The 15,823-nt window shown below is 42.3% G+C and overlaps 1 protein-coding gene across 2 annotated transcripts in view; it reads left to right on the plus strand.

Moving 5' to 3' along the window:
• The first annotated feature begins 5,732 nt into the window (after positions 1-5,732).
• The window catches only part of ints8 (integrator complex subunit 8), a 29,046-nt gene continuing 18,955 nt past the window's right edge, over positions 5,733-15,823 (plus strand). The window contains exons 1-9 of one of the 2 annotated variants that reach the window (XM_014176826.3): positions 5,733-5,869; positions 7,179-7,314; positions 7,466-7,640; positions 7,793-7,933; positions 8,042-8,113; positions 8,223-8,274; positions 8,385-8,567; positions 11,996-12,103; positions 12,278-12,430. In XM_014176826.3, coding sequence (XP_014032301.1) covers positions 7,185-7,314; positions 7,466-7,640; positions 7,793-7,933; positions 8,042-8,113; positions 8,223-8,274; positions 8,385-8,567; positions 11,996-12,103; positions 12,278-12,430 — 1,014 coding nt within the window. In that variant the 5' untranslated portion in view covers positions 5,733-5,869; positions 7,179-7,184. 2 annotated transcript variants of the gene reach the window in all.

Consider the following 15,823-nt stretch of genomic DNA (forward strand, 5'->3'; position numbering starts at 1 on the left):
GAAATTGTAAAGAAAGTGGATGAATTTGTAAATGCAAAGAAACTATGAAGTCTATCAACGATGTGTTTTAGTTATACTTGTCTCAAATGTTTTGCTATTGCTAGTGCTGAACTGCAATGACTTTTGCAAAGCTGCTATCTGCTGTTTTTCTCCTGAAATGTCAATGCAAAGAATATATGCTCTTGGAGCGGTCTCGTGTACCAGAATCTGTACACTCAGTGACCCTTCCCTGTATGTTTTACCTCAGAGACAATTATGCCTATGCGTCTTTGAATAGATTGTTCTAAACTGTTGGGTCCTTCTGGAGCCGGTATGCCACATGTTATGGTGGCAGATGGTTGATCTGGTCCTTTTAACCATGGTAAATTCAGAACATAACTCAACAGGAAGTTAGCAAACATACTATTTTATGTTGTGCGTCATATATGCTTCTTGCCTTTTTTCGGAAGGTGATGTATCCTAATTAATGTTCATGATGTGAAAACAGTCAACTGGCTAGTAACCAGCTGGTACCTAGCCCTCCAATTGCCAAAGGAGTTTCCACTAGTTTCAACATGTACAATTATTGAGGTGAAGTTACTTTTTGTCCTCATTGTTAGAGATACACTATACAGTTGAAGTCAGAAGTATTTCTTGTTAACAAACTATAGGTTTTGGCAAGTCGGTTAGGACATCTACTTTGTGCATAACACAAGTAATTTTTCCAACAATTGTTTACAGACAGATTATTTCACTTATAATTCACTGTATCACAATTCCAGTGGGTCAGAAGTTTACATACACTAAGTTGACTGTGCCTTTAAACAGCTTGGTAAATTCCAGAAAATGATGTCATGGCTTTAGAAGCTTCTGATAGGCTAATTTACATAATTTGAGTCAATTGGAGGTGTACCTGTGAATGTATTTCAAGGCCTACCTTCAAACTCAGTGCCTCTTTGCTTGACATGGGAAAATCTAAAGAAATCAGCCAAGACCTCAGAAAAAAAATTGTAGACCTCCACAAGTCTGGTTCATCCTTGGGAGCAATTTCCAAACACCTGAAAGTACAACATTCATCTCTACAAACAATAGTACGCAAGTATAAACACCATAGGACCACGCAGCCATCATTCCACTCAGGAAGGAGATGTGTTCTGTCTCCTAGAGATGAACGTACTTTGGTGCGAAAAGTGCAAATCAATCCCAGAACAACAGGAAAGGACCTAGTGAAGATGCTGGAGGAAACAGGTACAAAAGTATCTATATCCACAGTAAAACGAGTCCTAAATCAAATCAAATGTATTTATATAGCCCTTCTTACATCAGCTGATATCTCAAAGTGCTGTACAGAAACCCAGCCTAAAACCCCAAACAGCAAGCAATGCAGGTGTAGAAGCACTGTGGCTAGGAAAAACTCCCTAGAAAGGCCAAAACCAAGGAAGAAACCTAGAGAGGAACCAGGCTATGAGGGGTGGCCAGTCCTCTTCTGGCTGTGCCGGGTGGAGATTATAACAGAACATGGCCAAGATTTTCAAATGTTCATAAATGACCAGCATGGTCAAATAATAATAATCACAGTTGTCGAGGGTGCAACAAGTCAGCACCTCAAGAGTAAATGTCGATCATTGAGAGAATCTCTACCGCTCCTGCTGTCTCTGGAGAATGGAAAACAGGAGGTCTGGGACAGGTAGCACGTCCGGTGAACAGGTCAGGGTTCCATAGCCGCAGGCAGAACTGTTGAAACTGGAGCAGCAGCACGGCCAGGTGGACTGGGGACAGCAAGGAGTCATCATGTCAGGTAGTCCTGAGGCATGGTCCTAGGGCTCAGGTCCTCTGAGAGAGAGAAAGAAAGAAAGAGAGAATTAGAGAGAGCATACTTAAATTCACACAGGACACCAGATAAGACAGGATAAATACTCCAGATATAACAGACTGACCCTAGACAACCCGACACATAAACTACTGCAGCATAAATACTGGAGGCTGAGACAGGAGGGGTCAGGAGACACTGTGGCGCCATCCGACGATACCCCCGGACAGGGCCAAACAGGAAGGATATAACCCCACCCACTTTGCCAAAGCACAGCCCCCACACCACTAGAGTGATATCTTCAACCACCAACTTACCATCCTGAGACAAGGCCGAGTATAGCCCACAAAGATCTCCGCCACGGCACAACCAAAGGGGGGGGCGCCAACCCAGACAGGAAGACCACGTCAGTGACTCAACCCACTCAAGTGACGCACCCCTCGTAGGGCCGGCATGGAAGAACACCAATAAGCCAGTGACTCAGCCCCTGTAATAGGGTTAGAGGCAGAGAATCCCAGTGGAGAGAGGGGATCCGGCCAGGCAGAGACAGCAAGAGCGGTTCGTTGCTCCAGAGCCTTTCCGTTCACCTTCACACTCCTTGGCCAGACTACACTCAATCATAGGACCCACTGAAGAGATGAGTCTTCAGTAAAGACGTAACGGTTGAGACCGAATCTGCATCTCTCACATGGGTAGGCAGACCATTCCATAAAAATGGAGCTCTATAGGAGAAAGCCCTGCCTCCAGCTGTTTGCTTAGAAATTCTAGGGACAATTAGGAGGCCTGCGTCTTATGACCGTAGCGTATGTGTAGGTATGTACGGCAGGACCAAATCGGAAAGATCGGTAGGAGCAAGCCCATGTAATGCTTTGTAGGTTAGCAGTAAAACCTTGAAATCAGCCCTTGCCTTAACAGGAAGCCAGTGTAGGGAGGCTAGCACTGGAGTAATATGATCACATTTTTTGGTTCTTGTCAGGATTCTAGCAGCCGTATTTAGCACTAACTGAAGTTTATTTAGTGCTTTATCCGGGTAGCCGGAAAGTAGAGCATTGCAGTAGTCCAACCTAGAAGTAACAAAAGCATGGATGAATTTTTCTGCATCATTTGTGGACAGAAAGTTTCTGATTTTTGCAATGTTACGTAGATGGAAAAAAGCTGCCCTTGAAACAGTCTTGATATGTTCTTCAAAAGAGAGATCAGGGTCCAGAGTAACGCCGAGGTCCTTCACAGTTTTATATCGACATAACCTGAAAGACCGCTCAGCAAGGAAAAAGCCACTGCTCCAAAACCGCCATAAAAAAAACGGAATATTATTTGCAACTGCACATGGGGACAAAGATTGTACTTTTTGGAGAAATGTCCTCTGGTCTGATGAAACAAAAATAGAACTGTTTGGCCATAATGACCATCGTTATGTTTGGCAGAAAAAGGGGGAGGCTTGCAAGCCAAATAACACTATCCCAACCGTGAAGCACGGGGGTGGCAGCATCATTTTGTGGGGGTGCTTTGCTGCAGGAGGGACTAGCCTTCCCTGTGGCTCAGTTGGTAGAGCATGGTGTTTGCAATGCCAGCATGGTGTGTGCAACGCCAGGGTTGTGGGTCCGATTCCCACGGGGGGCCAGTACAACAACAACAAAAAAAATGCATGAAATTAAATAAAATGTATGCATTCACTACTGTAAGTCGCTCTGGATAAGAGCGTCTGCTAAATGACTAAAATGTAAATGTAAAATGTAGTGCACTTCACAAAATAGATGGCATCATGAGGCAGGAAAATGATGTGGATACATTGAAGCAACATCTCAAGAAATCAGTCAGGAAGATAAAGCTTGGTCTCAAATGGGTCTTCCAAAATGGACAACGACCCCAAGCATACTTCCAAAGTTGTGGCAAAATGGCTTAAGGACAACAAAGTGAAGGTATTGGAGTGGGCATCACAAAGCCCTGACCTCAAGCCTATAGGAAATTTGTGGGCAGAACTGAAAAAGCGTGTGCGAGCAAGGAGGCCTACAAACCTGACTCAGTTACACCAGCTCTGTCAGGAGGAATGGGCCAAAATTCACCAAACTTATTGTTGGAAGTTACCTGAAATGTTTGACCCAAGTTAAACAATTTTAAGGCAATCCTACCAAATACTAAATGAGTGTAATGAAAGAAATAAAAGCTGAAATAAATCATTCTCTCTACTATTATTCTGACATTTCACATTCTTAAAATAAAGTGGTGATCCTAACTGACCTAAGACAGGGAATTTTTTATAGGATTAAATGTCAGGAATTGTGAAAAACTGAGTTTAAATGTATTTGACTAAGGTGTATTTAAACTTCCGACTTAAACTGTATATACAAAAGGATGTGGACACCTCTTCAAATTAGTGGATTTGGCTATTTCAGCCACACCCGTTGTTGACAGGTGTGTAAAATCGAGCACACGGCCATGCATTCTCCATAGCGATACGTTGGCAGTTGAATGGCCTTACTGAAGAGCTCATTGACTTTCAAACTGGCACCATCATAGGATGCCACCTTTCCAACAAGTCAGCTTGTCAAATTTCTGCCCTGCTGAGCTGCCCTGTCAACTGTAAGTGCTGTTATTGTGAAGTGGATTAGTATTGGAGCAACAACGGCTCAGCCAGCAAAGTGGTAGGCCACACAAGCTCACAGAACAGGACCACCGAGCGCTTAAAAATCGTCTGTCCTTGGTTGCAACACTCACTACCCATTTCCAAACTGCCTCTGGAAGCAACGTCAGCACAATAACTGTTCGTCGGGAGCTTCATGAAATGGGCCGAGCAGCTACAAACAAGCCTAAGACTCCATGCGCAATGCCAAGCGTAGGCTGAAGTGGTGTAAAGCTCGCCGCCATTGGTCTCTGGAACAGTGGAAACGCATTCTCTGGAGTGATGAATCACGCTTCCCCATCTGACAGTCCAACGAACGAAACAGGATTTGGCAGATGCCAGTAGAACGCTACCTGCCCCAATACATACTGCCAACTGTAAAGTTTGTTGTAGAGGGATAATGGTCTGGGGCTGTTTTTCATGGTTAGGACTAGGCCACTTAGTTCTAGTGAAGAGAAATATTTACGCATACAATAACATTCTAGACAATTCTGTGCTTCCAACTTTGTGGCAACAGTTTTGGGAAGGCCCTTTCCTATTTTAGCATGACAATGCCCCCGTGCACTAAGCGAGGTCCACAAAAGAATGGTTTGTAGAGATCTGTGTGGAAGAACTTGACTGGCCTGCACAGAGCCCTGACCTCAACCCCATTGAAAACCTTTGGGATGAATTGGAACGCCGACTGTGAGCCAGGACTAATTGCCCAACATAAGTGCCCGACCTCATTATTGCGCTTGTGGCTGAATAGAAGCAAGTCCCCGCAACAATGTTCCAACATCTAGTGGAAAGCCTTCCAAGAAGAGTGGATGCTGTTGTAGCAGAAAGGGGTGACCAACTCCATATTAATGCCCATGATTTTGGAATGAGATGTTCGACGAGAAGATGTCCACATACTTTTTGTAATGTAGTGTATGATGAACCCACAGATGGAGGAATTACATTTTCAGTCATATGGACCACAGCATTATGTAAATCTGTATAAGAGCCACAAAAGTAACATCAGTGGTCCACCACTGGAGGTATTGGATTAGACTTGTCAAACAAATGTCAGACTATTCATCAGTCTGCCTGGAAATTGTTTTTGGTTGTAGTAATTTGAATTGAAGAAAATATGTTACTGGCATAATAAAGTTCATCCAAACTGTCCATGGAAGTTATGTAATAGCTTGTTAATGTTTCCATCTTTTTTTAAACTAACAAATAGGTAGATGAATGGGAAGATTAGGCAAACATCTGCAATTTGTGAAGACTGTCAGATAAAGTACAAATGCAAGTGCACGATGCGCAAAAAAAGGTGCAAGATAACCACGTTCATGATTGGAGCGGATCCGGAAATGACGTCATGAGTGTTTATTGAGCAAAGCAAATCATTAGAAAGCATCTTGGAGTAAGCTAGCTAACGTTAGGTGTCAAAACATTAAACCTTTCTGAATATTTTTAGAATTGCAAACTCAAAAAAGGTAAACTCTCATGCATTTACATTTGCCAGCTTGATAATATTAGGGAAACCCACCTAGCTACCATCAACCGCTAGCTGCTAACATTAGTTTAGATAGCTAGCCAGCTAACTTTTGTTTGCTTGATTGTGCACCTCATCAGATGTTTTTCTCTTTAGCTTAATTTCTTTAGGATTTTGATATTTGTATAACTTAAATTAGACTGGTTTTGGATTTACTATTTAATATCCATTAGACATTTGGTTACTTAGCTACTAGGTAGCATTTTGGAAAAGTGAGCTTGCAGGGTTGGTAGCTCTGGGTCCAGTGTTTCCACTAGATAGCACAGCCACAATCAATTTGGCTATATCGTAAATATTTATGAAAACAAACATTTGTTTTTAATTTGAGGTTGGGTGTAAGGTTATATTGTCGTTAGGTTTAAAATCAGATTTTAAGAAGAGAAATTGTAGAAATAGGCGGGGTATATGACTTTGTGGCTGTGTTAAGTATCTGGTCCAGGGTGTAGTGAGCGAACGCGACCAGAGCTACAGGGTTTAGGTTGCAAAACTTTCGAATTCCCTGCACTTCCGAAATCCCGGTTGGGATCAGAAGGGAACTACTATTTATGGCAAACCAGTGAATTTATTTTAAATTGGGATTAATTCCATTATAATTTAGGAGATTAGGTAATTGCAATTTCAATTCAATATGAAATTGCAATTTCTTGTTGCTTACTGAGGATTGTTTTTCAGCGCTTTGAGGTGGAATTTCTAACAAGCATTGTTAGCTTCTTAAAAATGTAAGCATCATGTAACCTTGCTCTCCAGAAGCCAAGGAAGCATTCTATCTTATCCCTAGGGTTCTCAGATGTAAGTATCGCCCACAGCTGGGACCATGGGGACTACAATCCAGACACTCTCTGTTTTAACATTTAGAAATGTTAATAGACTCTCCTTGCGATATGGTTTTGTTAACATAAAATCCTCTACTTTCACATCACATAAAAATAATTTCACAAATGCAAAACATAGTTAGTTACTGTACACTGTTGTAACCGGTTTAACAGTTGTAGCAGGACCGTATTTCTTTTCAGTTACAACACTTTTCTGGCATCCTTCCATTACACAGGTGTTCGGGGGCCGCTAGATAATTAGTACAGGTGGTCGATCACCTCTGTCTTCCGTGAACAAGCATTGTAACGTGGAAATATGGCCGTGTGGGAACCCTAACCTTATAACGATCCCACCCCCCCGGATGGAAGATGCCTTCGTGAATAGAATTGGCATCTATGAATAGCCTAAGTGTAACCAAGACTGTGTGACACTGACAGGTGGAGATGAGTGCAGAGGCGGCAGACCGTGTGGCTGTGAGCGGCAGCCGGCCGAGCACTCCTCCTCAGACCTCCTGGTTCGAGTTTCTCCTGGATGAGATGCTGCTGGAGAACCACCTCCAGAAGTCCCATCCAGGTCTGCTGAGAGAAAGAGAATCCTCTCTGAATATTGGTCCAGATCTGATTGGCATAACCATATTGGTAGCAGTGATTGAACTTAGACATGAGGGGACTCAAACTTGACTGGTTTGTTTGACTGAAAACGTATATATGTTTCCTTCCTTCAGATCCTGTTCCAGTGCAGCTTGTCATCCAGTTCCTTGAACAAGCGGCCAAGCCCTCTGTGAATGAGCAGAACCAAGTCCAGCCTCCTGCAGACAACCGCAGGAACCGCACTCTGAAGCTGTTGGCTCTTAAAGTAGCAGCACACTTGAAGTGGGATCTAGATGTATTGGAGAAAGGGTGAGTGTGATGTAGAAACGTTTGCAGTGACTCTTTTTATTTGAGAATTTGTTGTTATTCCGTTACCCTGAAAAGCTAGCATAGTAGTGTGGTTTTTGTTCGTTTTTATGTAGGTGTTTCATATTGAATTGACACATCCTTTTTCCCTCCAGCTTGACTATTCCTGTGTTGAACATGCTGCTGAATGAGCTGCTGTGTGTGAGTAAGGTTCCACCTGGAGTGAAACATGTTGACCTGGATCTGTCCACCTTGCCTCCCACCACTGCCATGGCTGTCATCATCTACAACCGCTGGTGAGAATGGGTACTGCGGAGGAGGATTGATTGTACTGTGTAATAGACCACCAGGTTGACATAATTCTGTCATTTCTAATAATTGTATCCATATTTTGTCTCTCGAAGGGCCATACGAACCATTGTGTTAAGTAGTTTTCCAGAAAAACAGACAAAACCTGGGCCTCATCAGATGAACATGTAGGTTCTTTGGTTCTCCTTCTGCTTTCAGAACTAAATTGGTATTGCTGTAGGTATGACAGGATGTTTATCAGTACAGCGTTGCATTCCTTTTCCATGTTGTCTATAGGTTGAATATTGTGCAGCAGGAGAAAGAGTTGACCGAAAATATCCTGAGCGTGGTGAGTCTGCTATTTTCCTCAGGACATATTAGACAACGGAACACCATTTTAAAACATGAGTGAATGACCTGAGGGATTACATGGTGCTGTGTCACTGTCTCCTATTGCAGCTGAAAGAACAGGCAGCGGACTCTATCATGGTGTTGGAGGGATCTCTTGGTCTGAAGAAGGACTTCTATATCCATACCCTGAGGACTCTGGACCTGCTGGCTGCCGACCCCAGTACTGCTAATGGGGAAACGGAGTCGTCCACAGCAGGCCTTAGGATCAGTGCTGATGAGCTGCACTGTCAGGTGGGTATACTCACAGAGACTATTAAATTACCATATTATATACAGTACCAGCCTAAAGTTTGGACACACCTACTCATTCAAGGGTTTTTCTTTATTTTTACTATTTTCTGCATTGTAGCATAATAGTGAAGACATCAAAACTATGAAAAAACACACATGAAATCATGTAGTAACCAAAAAAGTGTTAAACAAATCAAAATATATTTTATATTTGAGATTCTTCAAAGCCTTGATGAAAGCTTTGCACACTCTTGGCATTCTCTCAACCAGCTTCACATGGAATGCTTTTCCAACACTCTTGAAGGAGTTCCTACATATGCTGAGCACTTGTTGGCTGCTTTTCCTAAACGCTGTGGTCCAACTCATCCCAAACCATCTCATTTGGGTTGAGGTCGGGTGATTGTGGAGGCCAGGTCATCTGATGGCTTAGAAGGGGTAGAAGCTGTTTAGAAGCCTCAAAGACTGTTTTTCTCAAGTCTAGGTCCATGACAAGGGTGGCTGGAGTCTTTGACAATTTTTAGGGCCTTCCTCTGACACTGCCTGGTATAGAGGTCCTGGATGGCAGGAAGGTTGGCCCCAGTGATGTACTGGGCTGTTCGCACTACCCTCTGTAGTGCCTTGCGGTCAGAGACCGAGCAGTTGCCATACTAGGCAGTGATGCAACCAGTCAGGTGTCTCTCAATGGTGCAGCTATAGAACCTTTTGAGGACCCATGCCAAATCTTTTTAGTCTCCTCAAGGGGAATAGGTTTTGTCGTGACCTCTTCACGACTGTCTTGGTGTGCTTGGACCATGTTAGTTTGTTGGTGATGTGGACACCAAGGAACTTGAAGCTCTCAACCTGCTCCACTGCAGCCCCGTCGATGAGAATGGGGGTGTTCTCGGTCCATTGTCTTGATCACGTTGAGGGGGAGGTTGTTGTCCTGGCACCACATGGCCAGGTCTCTGACCTCCTCCCTATAGGCTGTCTCATTGTTGTCTGTGATCAGGCCTACCACTGTTGTGTCATCGGCAAACTTAATGATGGTGTTGGAGTCGTGCCTGGCCGTGCAGTCATAAGTGAACAGGGAGTACAGGATGGGACTGAGCATGCACCCCTGAGGTGCCCGTGTTGAGGATCAGCGTGGCGGATGTGTTGTTACCTAACCTTACCACCTGGGGGCGGCCGGTCAGGAAGTCCAGGATCCAGTTGCAGAGGGAGGTGTTTAGTTCCAAGGTCCTTAGCTTTGAGGGCACTATGGTGTTGAATGCTGAGCTGTAGTTCATGAATAGCATTCTCACATAGGTATTCCTTTTGTCCAGGTGTGAAAGGGCAGTGTGGAGTGCAATAGAGATTGCATCATATGTGGATCTGTTAGGGTGGTATGCAAATTGGTGTGGGTCTAGTGTTTCTGGGATAATGGTGTTGATTTGAGCCATGGCCAGCCTTTCAAAGCATTTCATGGCTTCAGACGTGAGTGCTACTGGTTGGTAGTAATTTAGGCAGGTTACCTTAGTGTTCTTGGGCACAGGCACTATGGTGGTCTGCTTAAAACATGTTGGTATTACAGACTCGGACAGGTTGAAAATGTCAGTGAAGACACTTGCCTGTTGGTCAGCGAATGCTCGCAGTACACGTCCTGGTAATCCGTCTGGCCCAGCGGCCTTGTGAATGTTGACCTGTTTAAAGGTCTTACTCACATCGGCTGCGGAGAGCGTGATCAGTCTTCCGGAACAGCTTGTGCTCTTATGCATGTTTCAGTGTTATTTGCCTCGAAGCGAGCATAGTAGTCGTTTAGCTCGTCTGGTAGGCTCGTGTCACTGGGCAGCTGTCAGCTGTGCTTCACTTTGTAGTCTGTAATGGTTTGCAAGCCCTGCCGCATCCGACAAGCGTCAGAGACGGTGTAGTTCGATTCGATCTTAGTCCTGTATTGAAGCTTTGCCTGTTTGGTGGTTCGTCGGAGGGCATATTTGGATTTCTTATAAGCTTCCGGGTTAGGGTCCCGCTCCTTGAAAGCGGCAGCTCTAGCCTTTAGCCCAGTGCGGATATTGCCTGTAATCCATGGCTTCTGGTTGGGGTATGTACGTACGGTCACTGTGGTTCACGTACAGTCACATCTCTGTGTACGGAGTAAAGGTGGTCCAGAGTTGTATTTCTCCTTCTGGTTGCAAATTTAACATGCTGATAGAAATTTGGTAAATCAGATTTAAGTTTCCCTGCATTAATGTCCCCGGCTACTAGGAGCGCAGCCTCTGGGTGAGCGTTTTCCTCTTTGCTTATGGCAGAATACAGCTCATTCAATGCTGTCTTAGTGCCAACCTCACTCTGTGGTGGTATGTAAACAGCTACAAAAAATACAGATTAAAACTCTCTAGGTAGATAGTGTGGTCTACAGCTTATCATGATATACTCAACCTCAGGCGAGCAATAACTCGAGACTTCCTTAGATATCATGCACCAGCTGTTATTTACAAAAATACATAGTCTGCCGCCCCTTACCAGATGCCGCTGTTCTATCTTGCCGGTACAGGTTATAACCAACCAGCTGTATGTTGATTGTGTCGTCATTCAGCCACGTCTCCGTGAAGCATAAGATATTACAGTTTTGAATGTCCTGTTGGTAGTTTAATCTTCCGCGTAGGTCATCAATTTTATTCCCCAAAGATTGCATGTTTGCTTGCAGAATGGAAGGAAGTGGAGGTTTATTAGATCGCCTACGAATTCTCAGAAGGCAGCCCACCCTTTGGCCCCTTTTTCTCCGCCTCCTCTTCACGCAAATCTATGGAATCTGGGCCTTTTCCCGAGAAAGCGGTATATCATTCACGTTGTGCTCGTCAGACTCGTTAAAGGAAAAAAAGGATTCTGCCAGTCTGTGATGAGTAATCGCTGTCATGATGTCTAGAAGTTGTTTTCGGTCATAAGAGACGGTAGCGGCAACATTATGTACAAAAAAGTTACAAACAACGCAAATAAACAAAACAAAAACACAATCGGTTGGGGACACGTAAAACGTCAGCCTTCTCCAGCGCAAATGCTTTCCAGGTGACTACCTCATGAAGCTGGTTGAGAGAATGCCAAGAGTGTGCAGAACTGTCATCAAGGCAAAGTGTGGCTACTTTAAAGAATCTCAAGTATAACATATTTTGATTTGTTTAATACTTTTTTGGTTACTACATGATTCCATATGTGTTATTTGATAGTTTTGATGTCTTCACTGTTATTCTAGTGTAGAAAATTGTAAAAATAAAAACCCTTGAATGAGTAGGTGTCCAAACTTTTGGCTGGTACTGTATATAATTATTGTTTAATATATGTCCTATTAAAGTTCTATATGTCATTATATGGGTAGACTACTCTAGATGGAAGATTATCCTATTGGATGCAGTATGGCCAGAGGGAACGGCTCACAGAGCTCAAGCTCTTGGTAAACAACGTCTTATGTCCTACAGGTGCATTATGATTTGGGAGGTATTTTCTTTCAACAAGGCTGCTCAGACCAACTGGCATATGAGAAGGCTAGAGAGCATTTTCAACAAACACGAGAGTTGCTGTTGAAGGTACAGTATTGAGCTGTAGATGTTGATATATTTTGCTTTGGTAGTTTCATGGTCTCTTGCACTAAAATATATTAAAAAACATATCATACATTTGGTCTGACTTTGATTCAATTTGATATGAGTTTTTGTGTTAATGATGTTCATCACTGTAGCTCTGCTGTTCTTGTATTGCAGTTTGACTTGACGCTTCACGTTCACCTGGATGAGAAGCGTCTTGCTGGGTACTGGAACGCCTGCAGGGCCCTGACTGGAGCCTTGGACCCCAGTGACACACAGCTAAACCCCTACGGACAGATCAACAGCCTCATCAGAACTCGCAACTACCAGGTCAGTCAGCCTGAGAACATAAAAAAGAAATAAATGCAACAAGCAAAAAAACAAATTAGCACCAATGTAGACTGTGCCCTGCTGATGATGGTATAAACATGTTCTCCTGTGGTTTAGGCATTATGTAAGGAACTGAAAGCCACACAAACACAATCAGTAATTTTGTGAACAATTATTCATGTTTTTCTTGCATGTCCTAGACAATTACAGTTTCACGATATTAATATGTACAGTTCATTGGGGGGAAACAATCACAACCTAAACACCATACAAATTAAAAAGGACAAAACAAAATAGATTAAAGATGAATAGTTTATTTTTTCCAAATTAAAACAGTCTGTTAAAATGTAATTCTCAAAGGCTACCAACCCAGAGCCACATAGCATTACCCTGCTCCCTGCTCTTCTTTTTTCCTATCTCACATTGTTGTGAAATTTAGCTCTTGCAGGTGGTAGATAGCATGTGACCATTTACCAAAGTTTTGGGCTTGGCCCCACGCAGTCTGGCAGTGGATCTTTCCAGCTGTGCAATGTCCAAGTACATAAGAAGGCACCGTGATGCCGACACGTTGGTAAATACCCAATAAATGACTGGGAGTTTATATATGGCGTGTGCGACTCTATTTTGATACTTTATAGTTTATTCACCGTTTAGTCAGCACCTCCAAACAAAATAATTTTTCTGGTTGTGCGCCAGCGCATGTTTTTTTATTTTACAAGTACATAAGAAACCATCTGCAAAGGGCAATACCCGGTTCAAAAACACTGCTGTTGATGCAGCCGTAACAATCCGCCTCTCTTGACAAGATAATGAATTGCTACGGCTACAACCCAGCAGGAGGAGGGATGGGCAAACGGGTAGGTTCCTGCCAAGAATTCCATTTTAAAACACTAACAACATGAACCCAAAGAGACTTTACCGGTACACAGCTCCAAACGGTCCTTCTCCCAGATCTCCATAACAGGTAGATGTTTTATATTACGAGTCACTAGCCTATCATATAGTGAGGATGCCATTCCAGCTTTCCTTGGACGTGAAAGCGGTTTCAGTAAAGAGTGAGGGTTTGGTGTCCCATGGTACACCATAGGTTTTCAACACTGTATGAAATCTGAGATTTAAAAAAAGAACCAGGTAGAGTGACTCTTTCAGAACTTGAAAGAAACAAATCCCTTGCAGGTTGACGATACACTTTAAAACAAGAATATCTTGCTTAGACCACAGAGGGAATGTAAACTGCATTATGCCAGATAAAATAAAATTGTTATTCCAAATAGGAGAACTCATGAAAATTGCAAGTTGTTCCCAGATAATTATTGATTTGGTACCAAACAGTCAAATGTATTTTTGTTATAATAGATCCCATAAAAGATTAGCCTTTTTTAGTTGTTGCTTTATCCCAGAAGAAAGAAGGTCCTGAATTCTAATTGGGTGAGACTTGGCCTCCTCTATTGTCCACCAAGGCACATCTTATGAGTCATGCCAAATAGTCAATGACCTCAGCTGATATGCCCAATAGTAGAGTTTAAAGTTTGGTAAAGAGAGCCCTCCAAACTTTTTGGGGGCATTGTAAGGTGGAGAGACTAAATCTAGGACGTTTCCCATTCCAAATGAAAGTTCTCACCAAGATATCTATGTCCTTAAAGAATTAAGTTGGGGAAGGAAGAGGAAGCATTGAAAACAGGAAATTCATATGGGGGTGGACATTCATTTTAACAACCTAAACTCTCCCATAAAGAGTAACATGGAGACCATCTACTTACTTTTTTTTTTTTTTTTCAATGTTGCAACAAAATTCTCCTTGGGTTGCAAATTAGGTCAAATTTTTATGCCCATGTATGTAAATAACTTATTTTCTAAACTGAGCGGTAAAGAGGGTAAAGTAACTTGTTTAGAGGCATTAAGATCGACTTGGACCAGTTAATATTATAGCCAGAGAAAGAGCCGAATTCTTTAGAGGTCAAGTACGTGTGGTATAGAATTAGAGAGATTGGACAAATACAGTAAGGTGTCATCAGCATAATGGAAGATGTGGTATATGGTAAAATCTTAATATTTTGCCTGATGGCCTGGGCTAGCAGCTCTAATGACAAGGAAACTCTGAGGTGTATATAGATTGGAATAAAAAGTAGTACATGTATGATTTAATTTGGGAGGGATAGAAATAAAGTTCACCTTTTTACTGTTCCTAATGACATCAATAGATGACAAATGTTCAAGTTTGCTTCAGTTAATTTCCAAGTGCCTACTCGGTCTAGCCGCATTCTCATAGTAATTCTGTCTCAAGTTCAAATGAATAAATTCAGCCCTAGAACTAGTCACCATCTTAGGCTCAGTTTTAAATGTGTTGGGTTCTCTCTGCACATCTTCAGTGTAGTTAAACTTTTGCATCAACTCTAGACAGGCTATTTCTCTCTCTAATTAAGAATCAGAAGGTTGCTTTTTTTATTATGTGATGAAAAAGAAGTACATATTCCTAATGCAACACTTTGTTACTTCCCTTAATGTACTGTATATGGGTCTACCCCTGGTTGTGCATTAACCTGTAAGAAATTCTTAATGCCAGCCAAAATTGTGTTTTAAGAATTCCCTATCCTGCAAAAGAAAAACATGAATCTCTTAAAACCTGTGACTTCTCAAAATGATAAATCAATAATGGAGAATGGTAAGATAACAGCATAGGTAAAATATCTGCATGGGATATACAGTACATTTCAGAAAGACGGAGTCTGTGGTCTCTAGTACTAGGATTTCTTAGGTGTTAGGCATCCACAATGTTCAAGTCATCTAAAAAGCTCTTGAAATAATTTGAAGGTGCCAAGTGTGCCAAGATATTAGCACTGGTGGTATCAATAGTAGGATCTAGAGTCAAATTAAAATCTCTACCAAGAATGGTCACTGAAGCTGGGAAGTCTAACAATTTAAGCTTCAGGTCTTCAAAAAGGATTTAACAATAGCCTTTGGTGCATACATGGAGGACTAACCTAATTTAGTGTCATTTAATAGTAAGAGGGATAACAATACTGACCTTCAGTGTCTCCCCAGACACCACCACCTTCATATTAAGTTTCCTCTTAATTACAATTATAACACACTTTGTTTTCCTTGGGGCACAAAAGTAGGCTATTATCGACTAACCTGTACCACAGCACATTGACTCAGTACCTGTATCCCCTGTACATAGCCTCGTTATTGTTATTTTTTTTAACTTTTAGTTTATTTAGTAAATATTTTCTTAACTGCATTGTTGGTTAAGGTCTTGTAAGTAAGAATTTCACGGTAAGGTCTACACCTGTTGTATTCGGCGCATGTGACAACTTAAAGAAAATGTGTTCTTATAAAATTTGTTCTGAAATCTTTTTATCAGTGGGAAGTAGGAAGGCAAAATCATTATTT

This window comes from Salmo salar, chromosome 27 (genome assembly GCF_965601325.2).
Source record: "Salmo salar chromosome 27, fSalSal1, whole genome shotgun sequence".
NCBI classification, from domain to species: Eukaryota; Metazoa; Chordata; class Actinopteri; order Salmoniformes; family Salmonidae; genus Salmo; species Salmo salar.